The sequence below is a fragment of the Fundulus heteroclitus genome, unplaced genomic scaffold, assembly GCF_011125445.2.
Source record: "Fundulus heteroclitus isolate FHET01 unplaced genomic scaffold, MU-UCD_Fhet_4.1 scaffold_178, whole genome shotgun sequence".
NCBI classification, from domain to species: Eukaryota; Metazoa; Chordata; class Actinopteri; order Cyprinodontiformes; family Fundulidae; genus Fundulus; species Fundulus heteroclitus.
The window spans coordinates 97,824-119,458 of record NW_023396590.1 but is presented as its reverse complement, the minus strand read 5'-3'; the positions used below and the strand labels follow the sequence as shown (position 1 = coordinate 119,458).

The 21,635-nt window shown below is 42.1% G+C and overlaps 1 protein-coding gene across 5 annotated transcripts in view; it reads right to left on the bottom strand.

Annotated features, from left to right (window-relative positions):
* The window catches only part of farp1 (FERM, RhoGEF (ARHGEF) and pleckstrin domain protein 1 (chondrocyte-derived)), a 71,177-nt gene that overhangs the window by 19,400 nt on the left and 30,142 nt on the right, over positions 1-21,635 (bottom strand). For 4 of the 5 annotated variants that reach the window (XM_036129509.1, XM_036129511.1, XM_036129513.1 and 1 more), the window contains exons 3-13: positions 20,012-20,116; positions 17,947-17,989; positions 17,677-17,755; positions 15,386-15,483; positions 14,778-14,892; positions 12,574-12,721; positions 10,972-11,067; positions 9,916-10,082; positions 9,202-9,270; positions 8,994-9,069; positions 5,853-6,036 (exon numbers count right to left, since the gene is read on the bottom strand). In XM_036129509.1, coding sequence (XP_035985402.1) covers positions 5,853-6,036; positions 8,994-9,069; positions 9,202-9,270; positions 9,916-10,082; positions 10,972-11,067; positions 12,574-12,721; positions 14,778-14,892; positions 15,386-15,483; positions 17,677-17,755; positions 17,947-17,989; positions 20,012-20,116 — 1,180 coding nt within the window. The remainder of the gene's footprint in view (positions 1-5,852; positions 6,037-8,993; positions 9,070-9,201; positions 9,271-9,915; positions 10,083-10,971; positions 11,068-12,573; positions 12,722-14,777; positions 14,893-15,385; positions 15,484-17,676; positions 17,756-17,946; positions 17,990-20,011; positions 20,117-21,635) is intronic. The other variant, XM_036129512.1, reaches the window with a different exon arrangement.

The following is a 21,635-nucleotide window of genomic DNA, read 5'->3' as shown; positions in this document are numbered from 1 at the left end:
ATTATGCACAGATGTCATTCTGATATTCAATTTTTTTCTGCTTTCAAGAAACTTGATTTAATATATCAGTTAAAGATACCATTAATAACTGGTTTACCATTAGCGTAGCTTTGCTAGCTGGTTAGCTAAGCTTAGCACTGAATTTAGCAATGAGCTGGTTTCAGGTATGAAGGTATAGAAAGCTCTTTAAAAATTTTGTTTTCAGTAATTGGTTAAATGTAACGTAACAGTTCCTACAGTGAAGCTCTTTTAACGACAAGACACCCAAATTTAGCTATTTTAAAATATTTTCAAATCTAAAAACAACAGACATTGCTGTGATAAAATAAATGTAGAAATTATTTAAACAGCATTTGCATTTAAGTTATTTCTCTTTGTGGGGGAAAATAGCAATTAAACTGATATTTTCTTATCAATCATGTTGCATTTGTGTTTTAAATTACCATGTTAATTCTGTGAAGCTGTGGTATTTCCACTCTTATAATAATATAGCTCACACCAGCTAACAGATCACTAGCACCAGTCTAAAAAAAAATCTAAACAGGAAACAAAATACATCCTAGCCCTTAAAAAACTTTTTTTTTTTTTACTGTTTATTGAGCTTTAAACCTTTGAAAACTGACACTTTGATGTTTATGTTCACTTCAAAGCTAAGTGGCTGTTAGCTTTAGCTTGTATACCACCCAACACTGCTTTTTTCCACCTAAAAGATCAATCTATTCCCTTTTTCCACCATATAATTGCAAAACTACATAATGACACGAAGAAACAATTAGTTTTGAACCAGTAAAACAAAACAAAAAAAATGTGATTCCGATAAGTTCTGTAAACTTAAAAATTACAGCATGGATACAAAAAGCGGTGTAGCTTGTTACAGCGAAGGGACCTTTAGGAGGCCTTTTAGGTATTAAAAAAAAACGGGAGGCAAATGTTAAGTATTAAAAAACACAAGCTTTACTTATTTTTCTAAATTTAAGTGTCAAATTTAAAGGATGTAAAAGCCAATAATTACGACTAGAAATAATTTGTTGGAAAAAAGGATAGCAGATATAAACATCCCCTGGCTCCACCGTTTCTTTTGAGCCAAAGAAACCCAAGTGTACCATGACAGTTACTATATGCTGTACATTCAGTTTCATTAAAATGACAAACAAGCATCAGTGGGATTGAGTGGCAGTAAATGCAAACACGAAACAGCCAAGTGTAAGGACAGCGCAGGGACTTAGCTCCAGCATTCTTGTGTTTATACATGTGTCCAAGCTCTGACAAGACGCAGACTCCAACATCTGACAACATAAATGCTCCGTTTCTCAAATATATCTTTTGTGCACTTACATAATGCATTATTATTAACTTTACGTGTATTCTGTCTATCTTCACCCTCCCACTCTCTGTTTACAGAAAACTGGAGCTAAGTCGCGCCTGCTCTGTCCTTGGTGCACAGATCCCCAGCTGGGGCCAAAACACAACAGGGTTTCTAAATGTTTGATATAAAAAAACGGTGCAGGTGATTTATCATGAGGGCAAAAAGGCACAAAAACTCCAAAAATAAAGTAGCCCTTGTGCTTGGTTACAATTTTGACTGCATCGCCTGCGTCTCAAACATTTTGAACCGTTGTGAGCCCCTCAACACAAACACCAAGTGAGCAAAAAGGAGTAAAGTAACACTTTTTCTGCCTGGTTAACATGCATTCATAGAAACAGAGAAGAAAAGGTGAAAACAGTGTTAAAAAGCTTCTTCTTTTTCTTAAAAACATGCTTATAAACAGTGTATTTACAAAGCAGGAAGCATTTGTTTCAGAGGAAAGCAGGAAAAAAGTTAAACATCTTGCACATTTAACCCAGTCCGATTCAATTAGAAGCAGTACATTCATGAACAATATGAAAAAAATCACCGTAAACCGGTGGAAATGACTGGTTTGAGTTGAATTGGCTTGTTCTGACTTGGCCTTCCAGAGAGAGCAAAAAATAAAATAAAAGTGGAGAGCAAGCAGCCAAGCGGGCAACAAATCAAAGGTGGAGATGAATATCCTCCCGTAAACTTTCAGAGGTGAGAAAAAGCAGCCGAATAGAGTGAAAGACAACCTTCAGGTTTCCGTGTTGTGTGTGGAGTTCATGCCAGGGGCGAGCCAAGCACAAGCAGACAGCTATGGGGGTTGTGTTTTTAAATTACAGTGAGGAAAAAAACAGAAAGAAAAACAGAAAATTAAATCACAAAAGCTAAGCTTTTTAAGTACTTCCTAAGAGTTTAATGCTAATCCTGGTCTCGGTCTAGGGTAAATATTTAGAAATGGGTTGCTACATATAGCGGGGCTCTAAAGTCTTCACACCAGTCCTAAAAATGCCAAATTACTGTGCCCTAAAAACATGAAAAATCATTTAAAACCATTTTCCTCCTATAATACAACAGGTATCCAGCACAAATTAACCGGGAAACAGCTGCTAGAGGAAAGTACAAGCGTGCAAATCTTTAGACCACACCTCAGAGCAATCATAATGAATCTAATTAATCTAAAATAAAGTTTAGAACTCTGTATTTTGCAGAGAGGTCACAAAAGATTTGAAAAAAAATTTTTTTCAAAGCTATCAGTCAGGATAATTTAGCAATTTTTTATTTTTTTGAGCCACAATAAAAAAAAAGGATGATTGGCATTAAAAAAAAAAGAGCATAGGATACACCACCATGGCCAAAGTAGAATATGGTGGTGGCAGCATCAAGATTAAACCAATTTGTTTTGTTTTTTGTCAAGATTAATTAAATTACATTTATGTCAGGCTGTGGATGACAGATCATAATCTGAATCATTTGGACAACTGGTTGCAAGGCAGACTGGGTAAATTTAACAAAGTCACGATGTGGGAGAGGAGGTTAAGATAAGTATTAGTTTAAGGATGTGCACACTTATGCAACCACATTACGGCAGCTTTTTGTTTTCCTCGAATGCAGCCAGTTTTCAGGTGGATTTGTGCAGGATACAAGTCACACAACAGGTGTGAGAGCTACTCTAAGACCGCCTGGTCAACATCCATGTCAGAGATATAGTGGGTGTCCACAAAAGCGTTTGGAAAAGTGCTCAAAAAGACAACCGCCTTCCTATTCTGGCATTTTAAAACACATTTTTCTACAAGTTTAGTACTTGAATACAACCCAGTCTCTGGGAAAACATAAAAAAACAACAACACTGTACAGTCCACAGAGGGGCTATAATTAAGATCAACAGTTTCTTTAAATAAACTGAGCCGTGCACAACAGTCCCCACTTTTTTTTCACTTCTCTAACGTCCGAATAAAAATCCCTAAGGGAAAACCGCTATTGCACAACACAAAGTCAAATCATTCCTAAGGGTTCATTTCACGCCACAAACATGGACACACAAAGAGAATTATGTTGATGCCAGAGAAAGACCAACGCCTCGAAATAAATCAATTTATCCCCAATAAGTCGACAAAAAGGAAACGTCTCGGCTAAAAATCTGACTTTCCTCCTACACAGACTCATATTTATCTCATCAACGCTAAGAAATCAAATAAAGAGACAGATGGAAGACCTGCAGAAATAATCTTACCTAGAAGCTCCACATGTGAGCTTTTAGATTTTCATCTAAATACACAGTTTTTAAGTTATGGCACATTGTAAAGAAAGGATTTCCCCCCTTTAAAAAGGTTACTTTTGCACAAATTATAACTATTTACAGGGCTGGCTTAACAGGTTTCACAATAACAAGCTAAGCCAGCAAAATCAGCAGGCTGCATGACAAAGGTTTAATCTAAAAAAAATTATTGTTGGGTTTATGGGGGAAAAAAGTCCTCTATATATCAAAGTGTGGTAAAAAACGACAGGTTTCTGTTAAAAACGGTAAAATTTCATAATTCAAAAAATACGGTTAAACTAGTTTGCTATACGAAGTCTGTAAAGAGTTGTGAAAAGCTCACAAACGTGTTCGGTGGAAACAATGAGGACACCCCATAAAAGCCTGTGTGTTTTCTAACATATTCAGACAATTAATATTAAGATTAATTTGATCAAATTGCTACAAAACTCTAATTTCATCAATCAAATGAAATTGCAGAGTCTCCAAAAGCTCTTAAAATGTTATAACGGGACCCGCAGCAGAAAGTTTCTTTTCTCATCTTGACCTGCTAATGGACTGCAGACGTGAATCAGCTAAGAGCACCGAATGGTGACATGGATGCCTGAGTTTTTCTTTGTCCCCTTTTTAAATAAATCAAATGTCATATTTAATTATTCAGACATCAGAACTGGTGACTTTCTTGGCCTAAACCATCAATATGATCCAGATGCCACGTCAGAGACCGGTAGACGTCTGCAAGAAGTGCCTCAACTATAGCGAATGAGGGTTGGGGCGTCCTAACTTTTTTTTTTTTTTTTAATCAGCTGGAAAACACATTTTAGTTAAGATTTTTTTTATTTAATGTGTAAAATATGTTATTTTTTTATGATTAATTGCAATTAAATCACTTTATTTTCTTGAAAACACAATATTCAAATGGGGTTTCCCAGTTTTTTCCACATGTCTAGATTAAAATAAAAGGTAAATAAGTCAAAATTCTGATTTTAGCTGCAGCTTTCAGTCATTTTCTACTTCTTTTTTTTTTGTGTATTTTTTTTTGTTTTAAATCAAAGTGTATTTTTCCTGCTCAGCAGCTAAAAACCTGCCCGCCTACATCTTCCTCACTGAATCGGTACCGCCGTTCCCGCTCGCCGTCGCCCCCTTCCCCCGGCGGCGGGCGGCCCCCGAACGGCAGCTTGCCGGCGTCGGAGCCGACCACCGCGGGGTTCCCGAACAGCAGCGGCTGGCTGTACGCGCTGCTGCCGGTGTCCGACTCCGTGTCGCTGGTGTCGGTGCCGCTGCTGGTGGAGCCGTCGATCATTTGGACCGGCTGGCTCAGGGTGTTGTTGTTGTTGTTTGGCTTCCCCTGACGGCCGAACACCCGCTGAGAGGCGTGCGACCGCGCCTGACCGGGAACCGCCGGGTTCCCGTTGGTCACCGTGGCTTTTCGCTCGGTCGGCGCCGAGCACGGGGTTTGCATCCCGGGGCGGTAGGGATCGCGCTGCACGGGGGTGGATGTGAGCTGGCTGAGGATGAACGGATCCGTGTCGGACCGGTCCCTCGTGTTGTTGTTGAGGTTATACGGTTTGGTGAAATGGGGCGGCGTGCGGTTCGAGACGACCGGGGAGTAGCTGCCGTAGTGGTTCGGTGGGTGGGACGACGGAGGGACGCCGGGGGCCTCCGTGGCGGCGGGCCCGGGGCGTTTGCTGAAATAATGCCCCCCGTCGTCCCACCGCGAGGCGGAGCGCGGCTGACTGTGGCCGTTCGTCATCTCGCCGTGGCTGAGCGAATTGGTGCGCGGGTGGAAGCTGCCGATCACCGGGCTGGAGCACTGGCTCCGGGTCCCGGTTCCCAGCGGGCGAACGATCCCGGCGCCGCGCTTGTCTCGGCCCTGGAAGATCTCGTCCAGCAGCGTGCTGTGGAGCGGCAGCCGGCTCTGGAAGGAGCCCCCGTTGGAGAGGACCTCGTCGCTCGCTCGGCCCTGACTCGCGTTAAACGTCTCCTGAGTTTGATCTACGGCGTGTCTGTCGCCGGGCAGACCCTGCTGCATCACCCCCTGCTGGTTGGTGTGGTAGAACCCGTTCACAACCCCGAACAGACTCACATCTCTGCTCCCCGCACCGCCCGCATGCCTGTAAGAGTCATCGTCATTACTGTCGTTAGCGCCGTGGCCCCTGGGGGCCCTGCCGCTCTTGCCCGCGTCACATTCGCTGTCTATGTCGCTGCAGTCTATGTAAGGAATGGAAGAGCTGCTGCCTTTGTTTGCCCTGCAGGTTGGACCTGGGTTGAGGAGATGCTGGCCCGCTCCGTTGTGGTTCTGGCGGCTCGTGTCCGAGTTGAGCGTGCTGTCGGGGGGGAAGCCGTTAGTTGGGGGTGCGATGGCCGGCCGCTCCTCGGTGCCGTTAGCTCTGGCCTCCAGTCTTGCCGAGTCGGGCTGGTCTGATAACGGGACAGACGTGGCACTCTGCAAAATACCGCAAAAGCCAGGAAGAACCGGATTCAGAACATTAAAAAATGCCTCAGACACACATCTATCCGGCTTTGGTCCACATCTAAACGGTACAGGGTTCCTACAATGGCCGCCTGACTTTGTTGTAAAATAAGTGGAGCAAATTTGGAAAACATTGTCCACAGCAGCTTTTTATTCAAAAATGGATGGATGGATAGACTCATAGATTGATGGATGGATGGATGGATGGATGGACGGATGGACGGACAGACGGATGAATGGACTCATGGATAGATTGATGGATGGATGGTTGGATGGATGGATGAATGATGGATGGATGGATAGATGTACTCATGGATGGATGGATGGATGGACGGATGGATGGACGGACAGACTGATGATAGACTCATGGATGGATGGATGGATGGATGGATGGATGGACGGACAGACGGATGAATGGATGTATGGATGGAAAGACTCATGGATAGATTGATGGATGGTTGGATGGATGGATGAATGATGGATGGATGGATGGATAGATGTACTCATGAATGGATAGATGTACTCATGGATGGATGGATGGATGGATGGATGGATGGATGGATGGATGATGGATGGATGGACGGACTCATGGATGGATAGATGTACTCATGGATGGATGGATGGATGGATGGATGGATGGATGGATGGATGGACGGACAGACTGATAATAGACTCATGGATGGATGGATGGATGGATGGACGGACTCATGGATGGATAGATGTACTCATGGATGGATGGATGGACTCATGGAAGGATGGATGGATGGATGGATGGATGGACTCATGGAAGGATGGATGGATGGACGGATGGATGGATGGATGGATGAAGGGATGGATGCACACAGGGATGGATGGATGGAGCCAGAGTCAGAACATTAAAAAATGCCTCATACAAACATCCATCCGGCTTTGGCCCACATCTAAACGGTACAGGGTTCCTACAATGGCCGCCTGACTTTGTTGTAAAATAAGTGGAGCAAATTTGGAAAACATCGTCCACAGCAGCTTTTATTGAAAAATCGTCTCTGAGAGGCTGTTTCTGGGAGTGGCCGGGAGCAACAGAAAGCTGCGTCTGATTGGTCGATGGTATGAGACGCCAGCCACGCCTGGAAACTGTCCGACTGCAGAGATCAGGTTAAGATGATGATTTTAAATGAGAGTGTGGGGCATGGCGTGAGCTGGACTGAACCCTCTACAATGAACCAAAATGTACGTTTACTTCCCCCACTTTTAAAATTAGGGAACCAGTTGGTCCATTGTCCATGCGCCGATGGTTCCCACACATTTTAATGTTAAACTTCCACATTGTACAACATTACAACTAAGAGTCCTCAGTCATGTTTTAACAACATATGAAGGGAGGGATAAACAGAAAAAAGACGATCGAACAAAGAACGGCTAAAAGATGGATGGATGGACTGATGGATGGATGATGGATGGATGGTTGGATGGATGGATGGATGGATGGATGGATGGATGGATTCATGGATGGATAGATAGATGGATGGATGGATGAATGAATGAATGATGGATGGATGAATGAATGATGGATGGATGAATGAATGAATGAATGGATGGATGAATGATGGATGGATGGACTCATGGATGGATGCATGGATGGATGGATGGACTGATGGATAAATGGATGGACTCATGGATAGATGGATGGATGGATGGATGGACTGATGGATAAATGGATGGACTCATGGATGGATGGATGATTGATGGATTCATGATAGATGGATGGATGCATGGACTCATGGATAGATAAATGGATGAATGATGGATGGATGGATGGATGGATGGATGGATGGATGAATGATGGATGGATGGATTCATGGATGGATGGATGGATGGACGGATGCATGCATGAGTAGATGAATGGATGGATGCAGGAATGGATTGATTGATGGATGGATGGATGGATGAATGATGGATAGATAGCTGGATGGATGGACTCATGGATGGATGGATGGAGAGATGGATGGAAGGATGAATGATGGATGGGTGGATGAATGATGGATAGATGGATGGATGAATGATGGATGGATGGATGTATGGATGGATGGATGGATGGACGGATGCATGCATGAGTAGATGAATGGATGGATGCAGGAATGGATTGATTGATGGATGGATGGATGGATGAATGATGGATGGATGGATGAATGATGGATAGATAGCTGGATGGATGGATGGAGAGATGGATAGAAGGATGAATGATGGATAGATGGATGGATGAATGATGGATGGATGGATGATGGATGGATGGATGATGGATGGACTCATGGATAGAAGGATGAATGATGGATAGAAGGATGAATGATGGATAGATGGATAATGGATGGATGGACTCATGGATAGATGGGTGGATGGATGGATGGATGGATGGATGGATGGATGGATGAATGATGGATGGATGGATGATGGATGGACGGACTCATTGATAGATGGATGGATGGATGGATAGAAGGATGAATGATGGATAGATGGATGGATAAATGATGGATGGATGGATGATGGATGGATGGACTCATGGATAGATGGATGAATGGATGAATGATGGATGGATGGATGATGGAAGGATGGATGGATGGACTCATGGATAGATAGATGGATGTATGGACGAATGGATGGATGCAGGAATGGATTGATTGATTGATGGATGGATAGATAGATGGATGGATGGACGGACAGATGGATGGACGGATGAATGATGGATGGTTGGATGGATGGATGAATAAATGATGAATGAATGAATGATGAATAAATGATGGATGGATACCCAACGTGTGAATTTCCTGTTTTCTGTAACTGATCTCTGACTAGAGTTGAGCTGCTGATCGTAGGAGTAAAGCAGCTCTGAAGAGCCTCTAGACGCTCAGCTCAGGTCATCGGTGCATAAACACCCGGTCAGCCGGCTGCTTTACCTCTCTTGGCACTTGGGATCTGAAGGAAGAGGAGCGAGGGGACATGCTGCTGCTGGAGAGAACTTTGCTGTGCTTCCTGTGAAGAAGGGAGGCGACAGCAGGTCAAACCAGGCGCCACTAATCAGCTCACAGAGCAGGCAAATCTGATTACAGCTCTCAGCCCTGCTGCAGCCACACAGGGGTCTGCAGCCACAGCCGCACGCTTCACCTCTCAAACGGCACTTTCTTCAGCTCCGAGTCTTTCATGTGGTCGATGATCTGCTTCTGCGTTCTCCCGCTGACAGATAAAAGGCGATAAAGTCAGTAAATCTGAACACGGGTTTAAACGAGAGGTTTGTTTTTTCTCGCTTTACGTAAATGATTTGAGCAGCTAATTAAGATTATTTGCCAATGGAATGAGAATGTCTACCCCTAAAACAAGATTATTAGCTATCCTGCATTTGAAATAAGATAATTGAGATGAATTGTTCTTATTTTAAGTGCAAAGATCTTATTCTACTGGCAAATAGTCTGATTTATCAGCTCAAAGAAATGATAAATACACTACATTTCAAGAGGATTTTACCTACTTTTAGTTCCCTTTTTGCAGTGTGTGTTAGACCAAACACTGGAGTACACTGCAAAAAGGGAACTAAAAGTAAGTCAGGTTTTCTAGAACTAAATATTTGTCCTTGATTTAAGCAGGTAAATAAGATGATCTGCCAATGGAATAAGATGTTTGCACTTAAAATAGGAACAGGTCATCTCCATCATCTTATTTCAAGCGCATTATATCTAATCATCTTATTTTTGGGGTAAAATTACTCATTCCATTGGCAGATAATCGTATTTACCTGCTCAAATCAAGGACAAATACACTAATTTCAAGAAAATTTTTACTTATTTTTAGTTCTGTTTTTGCAGTGTTAAAGTCCTGGCTCACCTGAACCGGAATGAGGACCCCCTGGTGAAGAGGATGGGCTTGGGTTTGGGTTTGGGCTCCTCGAAGAGCCTGAAGAAGGCGTGGTATTCCACGCAGATCTTCCAGAAGACCTTGCAGCAGTCCCTGCTGGCCATGGCGAACTCCAGGGTGTCATGGTGGGAGTTCTGCTGGAGAACGCACAAAAAATACGCTTGGAAAAATACGCAATCCCCACTTTTCAGATTCTTGTTTGCAAAAACTACGAAAACTAGAGATCATTTAATAATTTTGCACAACTCTGTGCTTCCATCTGGAGAAAATGCATGAAAAGTTGCACCTTCTGAAGGCAGGTGAGGGTGCAGCTCTTAAACCAGGCGGCCCCTGGACTGATTTTGTTTGGCCCCCCTAACTGCATTTCAAGAAAGATTTAGTCTACTGGAAAGATTTGTCTGATGGAGATCGAAACGATTTTTTTATTAGGGTAAAATTATTACAGACAGGTAACTAACTATTTTACAACTGAAAACGTTGGGTACAACACAATGTATTCATCTTTTAATAACCACACTTTTTACATTCTATTTAATTTCATAATCACTTTTTGATTGGCCAGGGTTTCTTTAGGCCACTTCAGGACTTTAACTCAGATGCAAACTTTTGTGCATTAAAGCATTTTTTTTCAAATCATTTATTAAAGTTAACAAGTTTTATCAAAGACATAATGGCCTAAATCCTGTTCTCATATTGATAGACCAAAAATACATCAGTTTTTTTTTTTTTATCAATTGAGTCTAATATAATTTGCAAATTGGGTGATCATCTTTTAATAAAACAAAAGTGCAAAACCCATTTTTAGCTATGGCTCTACAGTGATTTAACATTACTTTCCTTCAGAAAATCAGAATAATTTGTTTAATTAAAATTATCATATTTCATAAAGCAGGTAAAAAAAATTCACAACATGATTTTTGGGTTATTTTTCATTGTTGTTATCTTTTGGCCCTCGAGTACATTTGACTTGAGAATTTCGGCCCACATGCCAAAAGTTTTGGACACTCCTGTCTTAAACGGACTTACCGTGGGGTCAGCTCGCAGTTTGATGAGGAACCGTTTACGTTTGAAGCTCAGCTTGCGAATCTTGGACCAGTTGAAAGCGTTAATTTTTGTGTATCCCTGGATAGAAAACAGGAAACGGCGCGAATGCAGTCAGCGCGATACTCCGCAGACAAGAAACTTTACATTTTATGTCACAAACAGCAACATTTCTGGTAAGAAGACAGAACCGATTGGCTTATTCCTGCTTGGGAGAGCAGAACTTGACTAGAGAGCAGTTTAAAACCTAAAACACTAAACATTACCAATATAATAGAACATATTAGGAAGGACACAAGGTAGGAGAGAGAAAAATTATCCAAAGGCGAAAGGAAAGAAATTACAGCAAAAAGGGAACCAAAAGTAAGTAAAATATGCTTGAAATGAGTGTATTTGTCCTTCATTTGAGCAGGTAAATAAGATTATCTGCTAATTTAATTAGTATTTTGACCCTTAAAATAAGATAATTGGATATACTGCACTTGAAATAAGACAAAAACAACTAAATCTTATTCCATTTGCATATAGTCTTATTAACCTGTTAAAATTAAGGACAAATACACTAATTTCAGGAACATTTCACTTAGTTTTAGTTCCCTTTTTTTTTTGCAGTGAAGAAAGAAAGAAAGAAAGAAAGAAAGAAAGAAAGAAAGAAAGAAAGAAATAACAGAAAAACAAGGAGAGATACACAGAGAAAGGACGGAGGAACAAAAGACAAGAGAAAGGAAGGAGAAAAGAAACCGAGGTAGCACACGAGGACGGACGAGGACACAAGGAAGAAAGAAATTATAAAGGTATGCGAGGAAGGACAAGAAAGGAAAGGAGGAGAGAAGAAAGTGTATTGAGAAGGATGGAAAGGAAGGAAGTTAGGAGACAAAAGGAAGGACAATGGATAGGGAGGTAGGACACGACAGGAAGGAAGATGCAAGTAAGGACATAAGGGTGAAGAAAAGGACACAAAGGAGGGAGGAGAGGAGAAAGTGTATTGAGAAGGATGGAAAGGAAGGAAGTTAGGAGACAAAAGGAAGGACAATGGATAGGGAGGTAGGACACGACAGGAAGGAAGATGCAAGTAAGGACATAAGGGTGGAGAAAAGGGCACAAGGAAGGGAGGAGAGGAGAAAGTGTATTGAGAAGGATGGAAAAGAGTATATAAGGGAGGAAGTTAGGAGACAAAAGGAAGGACAATGGATAGGGAGGTGGGACACGACAGGATGGAAGATGCAAGTAAGGACATAAGGGTGGAGAAAAGGGCACAAGGGAAGGAGGAGTGAAGAAAGTGTATTAAAAAGGATGGAAAGGAGAAAATAAGGAAGGTTGGAGATAAAAAAAAGCAAGGACAGTAGAAAAGGAGGTAGGACACAAGACAGAAAGGAGGATGCAAATAAGGACAGAACAATACAAGGTTGGAAGGAAAGAAGGACACAATGAAGGAAGGATGATAGGACAGGAGTCTCTAACTACAGTTGTTGAGACTTGATGTATTTCTGGTGTGTTGGACCAGGATCTAAAGGGGGGATCAAGTCTAGAAACACAAACACTTTGAGTCTTTTCCTACTGTGAGTTGCGGTTCTGAAAAGGTTCTACCTGAAAAACCAGGACGCCGGTGTGCGCCACGGTCAGGCTGAGCTTCGTCCCCTCTCGGTCCTTCGCTGGGTACAGCCGCACGCCGTACATCTCCAGCCGCCGGGCGATCTCCAGCAGCTGGTAGTCCGACTCCGCCGGAGTCTGCCCACTGTGGGAGAGGAGCTTCGGTCATTAGTACATCCAAAACCCCACCAGAGAGTACGCTCAGCTCCCACAGACACCACCCCCCCACTGGAGACGGAAAAGTCCTGAAATAACGCGGCGGGATCAGACGGAGGTGCCGGAAAGAAATCCGACACAAACGGGGTTTGTTTCCTCGCAAAATCTGAAAAATCGCTTCCTGTTTCCTGTATGAGCGGCTGAATTAGCCACTTCCTTCCTGCGTCGGCTGAGAAGGAGCCGAGGGAGTGGGGCGAGCGGTTTGTTTTTCTGTCGTTATCAGCGCTTGGCCCACAGGGGGGGGGGGGGAGGATTTTATGGGGATTTGCAAATGCAGAAAATAAAGAAGCGTGCTTATTCTGTCGATGCAAGAATCAGAAGAAAACCCCGAGTTGTACACTGCAAAAACGGAACTAAAAATAAGTAAAATGTTCTTAAAGTTAGTGTATTTATCCTTGATTTGAGCAGGTAAATAAGATTATCCGCCAATGGAATGAGTATTTTGAGCCCTAAAATAAGATAATTAGATATAATGCACTTGAAATAAGATGATGAGATGAATTGTTCCTATTTTAAGTGCAAAAAACTCATTCCATTGGCAAACCATCTTATTTACCTGCTTAAATCAACGACAAATACACTTATTTTAAGAAAATGTTACTTATTTCTAGTTCCGTTTTTGCAGTGTAATGCGTATTCCCCGGGGGGAGGGCGGTGACTGCCACCGCTGTGCAGAGATTTAAAGGGATGCTTACCCATGTGCAGTTTGATTTAAATGCTTAAAACTGTCGAGTTGGGGTTGTATTTGGGAAATGGGTGTCCAAATGCGTCTGTATTTTGCAATATCCAGACACCTCAGAGCACATTAAAGCCGCCTTCATCCGTTCAGACGCTGTTCATAAAACCTTCTTCAGCCATTAGACCAGGTTTTCTGTAACATTTCACAACTTTGCACCGTTTCTGTTCACGTCCTTGGATAATTATCCCGCTGAAAGACCCCACTTTGCCACGGATCGTCCGCCACACGACGAGGTGTTTTTTTACGACATATTTGACCACCTGGAGCGTCTGTTTCTAGAAAGTTCAGTGCCCGGTGTTCACCTGACCAATGCGCACATTTCCAGAAAATGAGCAAACTCTAGATCAGGGGTGTTAAACTCATTTTGGTTTAGGGGCCGCATTCAGCTTAATCTGATCTCAAGAGGGCCACACGAGTAAACTCACTGCAAGATTAAATAAAACTAATAAATGTGGACTTGTTGTTGACTTTTATATTAAATTAATTTCACATTTACACAATATATTATGAATAACCTCAGTGTTTTTAAGAAAAGTATGTGCATTTTCAACAATACTTTTACTCAGTTAAACATTTACTTGTGCATTATGCATAAGAACTGATCACAGTGATTCTACAATGTTGAAAAACATTTATTCACATTTTTTGGAACTTAAAAACACTGTCCTGCATGACAAAATACATCAAACAGATAAAATTAATAAATGATTTAAAATCAATTTTCCACATCTGAAGCTCAGTGCTACCATCTGCTGATGATTAAAACACAGCGCCCCTCGTGGACAATATAGGAACTGCAGATTTTCAATTAAACCAAGTACATGTTCTTTTCCATAATTGTTTTATCATTCTCTTCCTTTTATCTCCTCTTTCTTTTTTCTTCTTGTTCTTCCTTTCCTCTCCTACTTTCCCATTGTAGTGTCCATATCATTTGAGATATTCCCCGCATGAATCCTAATAAAACTATTCAAATTCATAAATCAAGCGGAGCACTGTGGCAAAAGCAGTACTGCTCCACTTGTGAAAGTCACATCTGATGAGCTCTTTTTGGCATTAAGACAACAATTCTTATTGCCACATTGCCAGACAGTTTTTGTTGAATAATGATAATGCATTTAGCCACCAGACCGGACTAAATTGTTTGACACCCCTGCTCTAGAGGATTCATGTTTGCGATGGTAGGACAGAGAAGCTTTTCATGAGTTATTGTGTCTGCTGATTAGAAACGGACGTCTGTGGGACTCACTTGTGCTGGCGGTGGCAGTCAATGATCTTGTCTCTGATGGCGTCCTGGTCGGGAAGGTACTTGTTGTGCAGCAGATGCTGCCAGCTCTGCGTCTCGTCAAAGTCCCCGATCTCAGCTGGAGGGAACCGGGGGGGGGGGGGGGGGGGGGGGGGGAGATTTGTGATTATTTGGGCTAGAGAGGGAGCAAAACTGGCAACAGAAGGTCAGAGGAAACTAAATTTAGATAGAAATGGAAAGGTAACGACCAGAGAAGTCCTTGAATCAAATTCAAGAACTTTCCAGACCGATTTGATTACATAAATCTGAACGTGTCATGCAAACGGCTCCTGGAAAAATTATTTATGAATTATGTATGATTTATGGTCAGGCATTCAGGGAGGAAAGCCTTTTTGGATCATAAATCCTAGAGTTGGACAACAACTACTTTCAGTAAAGCTGCAGGAATCCACAAAAATCTTCCTGAATGATCTTTTTTTAGTTGATTATTCAGATACTTAATGGCTGTTGGCATCCAGCAGCGTAAGGGGACAGAAAAGCTCCACCTGTGCCTTGATATACATGAAAATTATTTAATTTTGCAACTTGTTAAAAAGTTGTGTTTAACTCACACTGAATGATGTGGGAAACCATGAGAGCGGCGCTGGTGTCGTTGCAGATGAGACGACCACAGGCCAGGTCGCGTTTGATCTGCAGGGCAAACAGATACCTGGAGAGCCAGAGGAGAGATTAGAGGACAAAGTTAGAAACACATCTTTAATTTGGGAGAAAAAACAAACATTCTTACTCCAGGGAACAATCAGTCAGATGCTTAGATTAGTTCAGCCTGCATGAACATGCTGCAAAAAGTCACGATGCATAAAATCTGACTGAATTTGAGGGAATTTGAACCAAATTCTGCAAATTTGTTCATGTTTTAGCAAAGGTGCGCTACATCAGCTCTATTTAAACTCCAAATGAGTTGCAAAAGTATTCTCCACATTCAGTCACATTACAACCTCAAACTTCAGTGCATTTTATTGGGACTTTATGCAACAGATCAACACAATGTAGAGCGTCACTGTCAAGGCGGGACCAAAAGATTCTTGTTTTCTTTAATATATAAAATTTGAAAAGTGTGCTGTGCATTTGCATTTATTGTCATTACTCTGGGAACCCAGGAGATAGGTGAGAGAAGAAATGAGTAGGGCACAACCTACCAAGAACATGGTTGATTAATATGCAGAAAAGCAGCTAAGAGGCCTATTCAGACCCAACCAGAGTTCAAAGGAACCATGAATATTAGTAGTGCTTGCACCAGTTCTGGCCTTAAAGGTGCATAGCCACGTTTGACTTTATTTATTTAGACGTCAGTAGCTCACTTTGGTTGCATACAAAGTTTTTATGAAAGATTATCATGTCCTGCTGGCGTATTAGTTGTTATTTTGGTGTTTTATGCTTTGTTTTTGGTCACTTTGTTAGTAAATGAAGCCTTTCGTGTTTATTTATGATATTAAAGGAAGTACGTACTGCGCATGAGCAGCAGGGGTTAAAACAAAGAACCAGCTAACGGCTATTAGCATCTCCCAGTGAAACAATGAAGAAAGGTCCTAGATCCAGTGAAAGAAAAACACCAACAAATATTATTCCAAGAGGGAAAAGCCTGGAATGTCTCTGGGAATACAGTCTGAATTGGTGTTCACTGAAGTGGACACCAAACCTGCCAAGGCTCAGATGTAAATGTTTTGATATGAGGCTCTTAAAGTTGCTGTATATCGATTCATTTAATTAATAACAGTTGGTCTTCAATCACGTCAAGCTGCTGCTTTACTGTGAGGCTTTGCAGAGGGTCAGGCACGGGTTGACATTATTTAATGTTGATTTATTAATAAAGCAGACCGGCATTTTGACAGTTCTGTGATACTGCCACTAGATGGCGCCACATCTGTTTATATTTGTTAATCGCGCCGGAGAGCAAACCATTTTTAGGCTAAAAAAGGACCATCAAAACACCATCAAGATGGAGGCTTGGTGTATATAACCTTATTTTATCATGATCAAACCGTTTTAGGTATTTTTTTTAAAGCATGTCTATATACCTTTATTGTGAGAGTGACGAGAAAGCCACAAGAAATCCAGCGGGCAGAAGAAGGACTCCTTGCCAAAAGAAACCAAAGCTGAACTTTGTGGGCTACAGGAATCTAATCCTGCACATCACTCTGTTTTATAACTGTTTCATAGAAAGACAGTTTAGAGCTAAATACCAGTAAAAAAAAAATTAAGTTTGTCTTTTTAATGTCACAAAATTTGGAGAATTTCAAGTGGTTTGAATATTTCTCTGTAAAAGCTCTCTCTGCAGCAAGACAACTTTTTAGAAACCCTTTTTCTGCCTCTCTGTGTTCCACGTCTGGCTCATGGTTACCCTCGTCACCCGTCGGAGAGCCGAAAGGAAGGAGAAACAGCTGCCAGCCCATTTCCTGTTTAATGTGAGAGTCAGCAGCCGGGGGTAAACAGGGTCCAAACATCAGCATCATGGGAAAAAGTGGAAGGTCAGAGGCCTCCACTGTTTATGTCTTAGGGGACGGTGGAGGTTGGACAAACATCTGAGCCAGCTTGGACCGGATTATCAGACTTAAAACAAAAGAAAGAGCAAATCTGGAGCTTCTTTTTTAGCCGCTTTGGGATAAAAAAAATAGTGTAACTAGCCTGGTTCCCAGCTCAGAAAGTGTCAGACCGAGAACAGCTTTAAATACCAGGAGACGGGTCGCGGTATTTTTAGACACCTCCATAAACCATAAAACCCAGCGTGAAAGGCTAAAAAGGCCAGAGCCAGCGAAGGAAGCAACACATATGCTTAATTTGAAGAGCTCTGCTGCATATGGGTGTGGTTTCTGTGTTGGGGGGGGGGGGGGGGGGCACCTACCGAGTCAGCTCCTCCATCAGCTGCGTGTGGTCAGGAGGGAAGAACTTCACCACAAAGCGAAGGATGGTGTTTTTAGGTCCTGGATGAGAGAAATTATGGGACAGAGGGGAAGTGGAGATGCGGGAAGAGAGAGCAACCGGTCACCACTAACGTTTATTTCTGCACTCGAGTTAGACGGGTTGCTAGGAACCCGGAGAAACACGACGCATCTGAAACATTGATTCAATTAGTGAGAACTGCAGAAAAAGAAATCAACAGCATCCGACTTACGTCTGATCTGCTTCAGCGCCGGCTTCAGGAGGTCCAGCCACACCTGAAGAGAGCAGAAAACACAGATTAACAGGTTATAGAGTTGGAGGCAAAATGATCTCTACTACTTCTACCACTTCAAATATCTGAATTTAAAGGATTCTATTATTCAGTCACTCCCTTTTCAAAGGAACGACAACCTGGTGCAGGTTGGGAAACAAAGTGGGAAAGTTTAAAACATTACGCTCAGCAACCAGGTTAACAACAATATAACATCATAACACTCAACATTTGATCTATTCATTACTGCAGCAACACCTTCCCTAACTTAGGTTCCACAGAAGAGGGGAAAGCAAATAACCAGTACATTATAGCTTCCTTTAAAAAGCTTTATATATGTGTGTCGGCCATATTGGATTGTTCACGTCTGGGTTGGTGGGAAAACCAACTTTCCCAGAATCCTGACATTTGGAAAATTCACATTTTAGAAAGGAAGCAAGGAAGGAAGGAAGGAAGGAAGGAGGGAAGGAAGGAAGGAGGGAAGGAAGGAAGGAGTAAACAAGAAAATACATGAGGAAGGAAGGAAGGAAAAAATGACAGGAGGAAGGTTGGTAGGACACAAGGAAGGAAGGAGGGAAAGAAGGAATGTAGGAAGGAAGGACAGAAGGAGTAAACAAGAAAATACATGAGGAAGGAAGGACACAAGGAAGGAAGGAAGGAAGGAAGGAAGGAAGGAAGGAAGGAAGAAAGGAAGGAAGGAAAAAATGACAAGAGGAAGGGTTGTAGGACACATGGAAGGAAGGAGAGAAGGAAGGAATGCAGGAAGGAAGGAAGGAAGGAGTAAACACGAACATACATGAGGAAGGAAGGAAGGAAGGAAGGAAGGAAGGAAGGTATGAGTAAACTAAAAATGACAGGAGGAAGGGTTGTAGGACACATGGAAGGAAGGAAGGAAAAATGACAAGAGGAAGGGTGGTAGGACACAAGGAAAGAAGGAGCGAAGGAAGGAAGGAAGGAGTAAATAAGAAAATACATGAGGAAGGAAGGACACAAGGAAGGAAGGAAGGAAGGAAGGAGTAAACAAGAAAATACATGAGGAAGGAAGGAAGGAAGGAAGGAAGGTATGAATAAACAAAAATGACAGGAGAAAGGGTTGTAGGACACATGGAAGGAAGGAGGGAAGGAATGTAGGAAGGAAGGAAGGAAGGAGTAAACAAAAATGACAAGAGGAAGGGTTGTAGGACACATGGAAGGAAGGAAGGAAGGAAGGAAGGAAGGAAGGAAGGAAGGAAGGAAGGAAGGAAGGAAGGAAGGAAGGAAGGAAGTCCATCTTGGCTGCTAGATGTCAGACATTTCTAAAATAAAAGTTTATCATTAAATGAAGCCACTGAACTTGTCCAGCTGTGGAGGAAATATTTTATTAATGGCAACAATTCTTGGCCACATTGTGTGATTTGTTGACGTCACAACACAGGAGGTCAACAGATAAATTCAGGGTCAGATCTGATGTTGAGGGAAAAGGAATAAACAAAATTTGGCTGCATATCTATTAAAAGCAGCTTCAAATAATCTCTGCAACAGCTTCCATTTAATCTGAAAATATGCAGCACCACTAAGAAGGAAGAATCAGCCCTGAAACTGAATCAAAAGCTGAAACAGTTTAACGTAAAAGCCCAAACAATAGCACTGAACACATCACTACTATTAAAAATGGAGGTCATTAAGATGTTTATTCAATGCAAATAGACTCTGAAAGCAAAAATGTTACTAATGCCCTTAAAAATACAGTATATTATATCATACTGGGGATAATTTACCCCATGTGGTTTAGATTTCTACTATTTATTTTACTTCACGTTATTTGATCTTCAAAGGACAGTTCTGGTTCCAGAGAAGCTAAAACCCAGCTTTCATACAAGCTTCTGGTTTTCATTACAACATGTTTGGGCTTTAATGGAGTTTCCACAGCAGTGAAGATCCCGGTCCAAACAGCCGAACCCGACTCCACCAGCAGAAAAGCTGCCTTCCAAATCTAAATCGATGCAAACGCACAAAGACAGCAACAGCGCACAAATCCTCATCTTACCGTCATTTTCCGGTGGTCCGTGTACTCCAGCCCGAAATAGTCCCCTTCAGTCAGGTTGAGATGGACGCAAACCAGGTCAAAAAGCACTTTCCCAGGAGCACGTTGCTGAAAGAGAGAAACAGAGGAGGGGAAACAACATTAGATTAAACTAAAAAAAGATGAATAACAGCAGCAGGAATGGATGGAGGGATGTCTGTTGGAAGGGTTATTTCTGATCTTATAGCTTCCTGCAGAATGCATCAAGACTGCATGCACCTCAATTATGAATTCAGGCACATTAACTTTGTCAGAGACAACCGTAACCAGAGAAAAGCATAAATGGGTTCAAACATCCAAAGATCTGAGTGCAGATGTGCAGGAAGCAAGTTCTTGCTTGTTTTACAGAGAGCTGCTTCATGTAAATACGTGGGAGAGGGGTCATTACCTCCTTTTTCGGACTTTTCACAGCGTTATATAATTACATCTGTTTCTACTGCTCACTACAACACTGTTCTGTAATGAGTATGTTAACTATATAAAAGAGTCTGTGAGCTTCCACTGATTTTAGAGATACGTGTATTAGTCAAATGCAACCCCCATCCTTCAGGGTATAAAATGTCTTTCCTACATTTTATCTGAAATGTAACAGTTTGGTAATACTAAATAAAAATAAGCAAGTTTCACAGGATTTACCAAGGATTTAAGGCCAAAAAAACAGGCAACTTGATTGGGTTAATTAATTTCTAGATGCATGACAATGCCCAATGCGCCTGCTCTAACATTTATATCAAAGTATAAACAACCCTGGGAATGTCCAGCTGTTCCCACTAAGGCCACTCAGCGAAGAAGAAGCCATTTCTCCAAAAGCAACCGGAAAAAGATCAAAGAGGTTATACGTTGGAATTTCCTAACAGGACAAAAATGGGACAAAAATGGGACAATCCCCCCCAAAAAAAGTCACTGAAGACTCATAAGCATGTATGAACCATATTGTTTAAAATAACCCAAATTATGTAACTGATAAATGCGACAAGCGCATTTGCAGACACGCTGAATCAGCCGTGAGTCCGTCACCATCTGGCCACCGCATGTTGACGCGAGTGTGTGTGTGTGTGTGTGTGTGTGTGTGTGTGTTCGGCCCGTCTGCAGGGAAACACCTACACACTGTTCATCCAGCTATTCACCAAGTACAACACAGACATTTACCGGCTCAAGCAGCAGTCTCATTTCAAGGAAACCTCTGTACTTGGCCACATCTGTGGACTATGTCTGTATTATCTTATTGACAGATGCTGCCGCCGCGTACAAAGCTGGAGGTTGGATTGGATTTAGGTCCGGGTGCTGGTAATCTTCGTCGTAAGGCGGTTAAGAAGGTACAAAGGTGAAGAAAGTAGGAAAACAGAAGAGAGGTGGATGGCTTAAATGGCAGAAAGGCAGGCAAGAAAAGGAAAAGCGTCTATACCCCTACATCTATAAATGCATTAGTGCTATTCACTGCATTGATTGATCTCCTCTAAGCCCAACATGGCTGACTGGTATCGTTTGCTCTCCTTTCATATGAAACAGCCTTCACTTTGGGGCTTTCTGACCAGGACTATTTCCTCCCAGACGAGCTTCATTAGCAAAGCCTTGCACAGCAATCTCC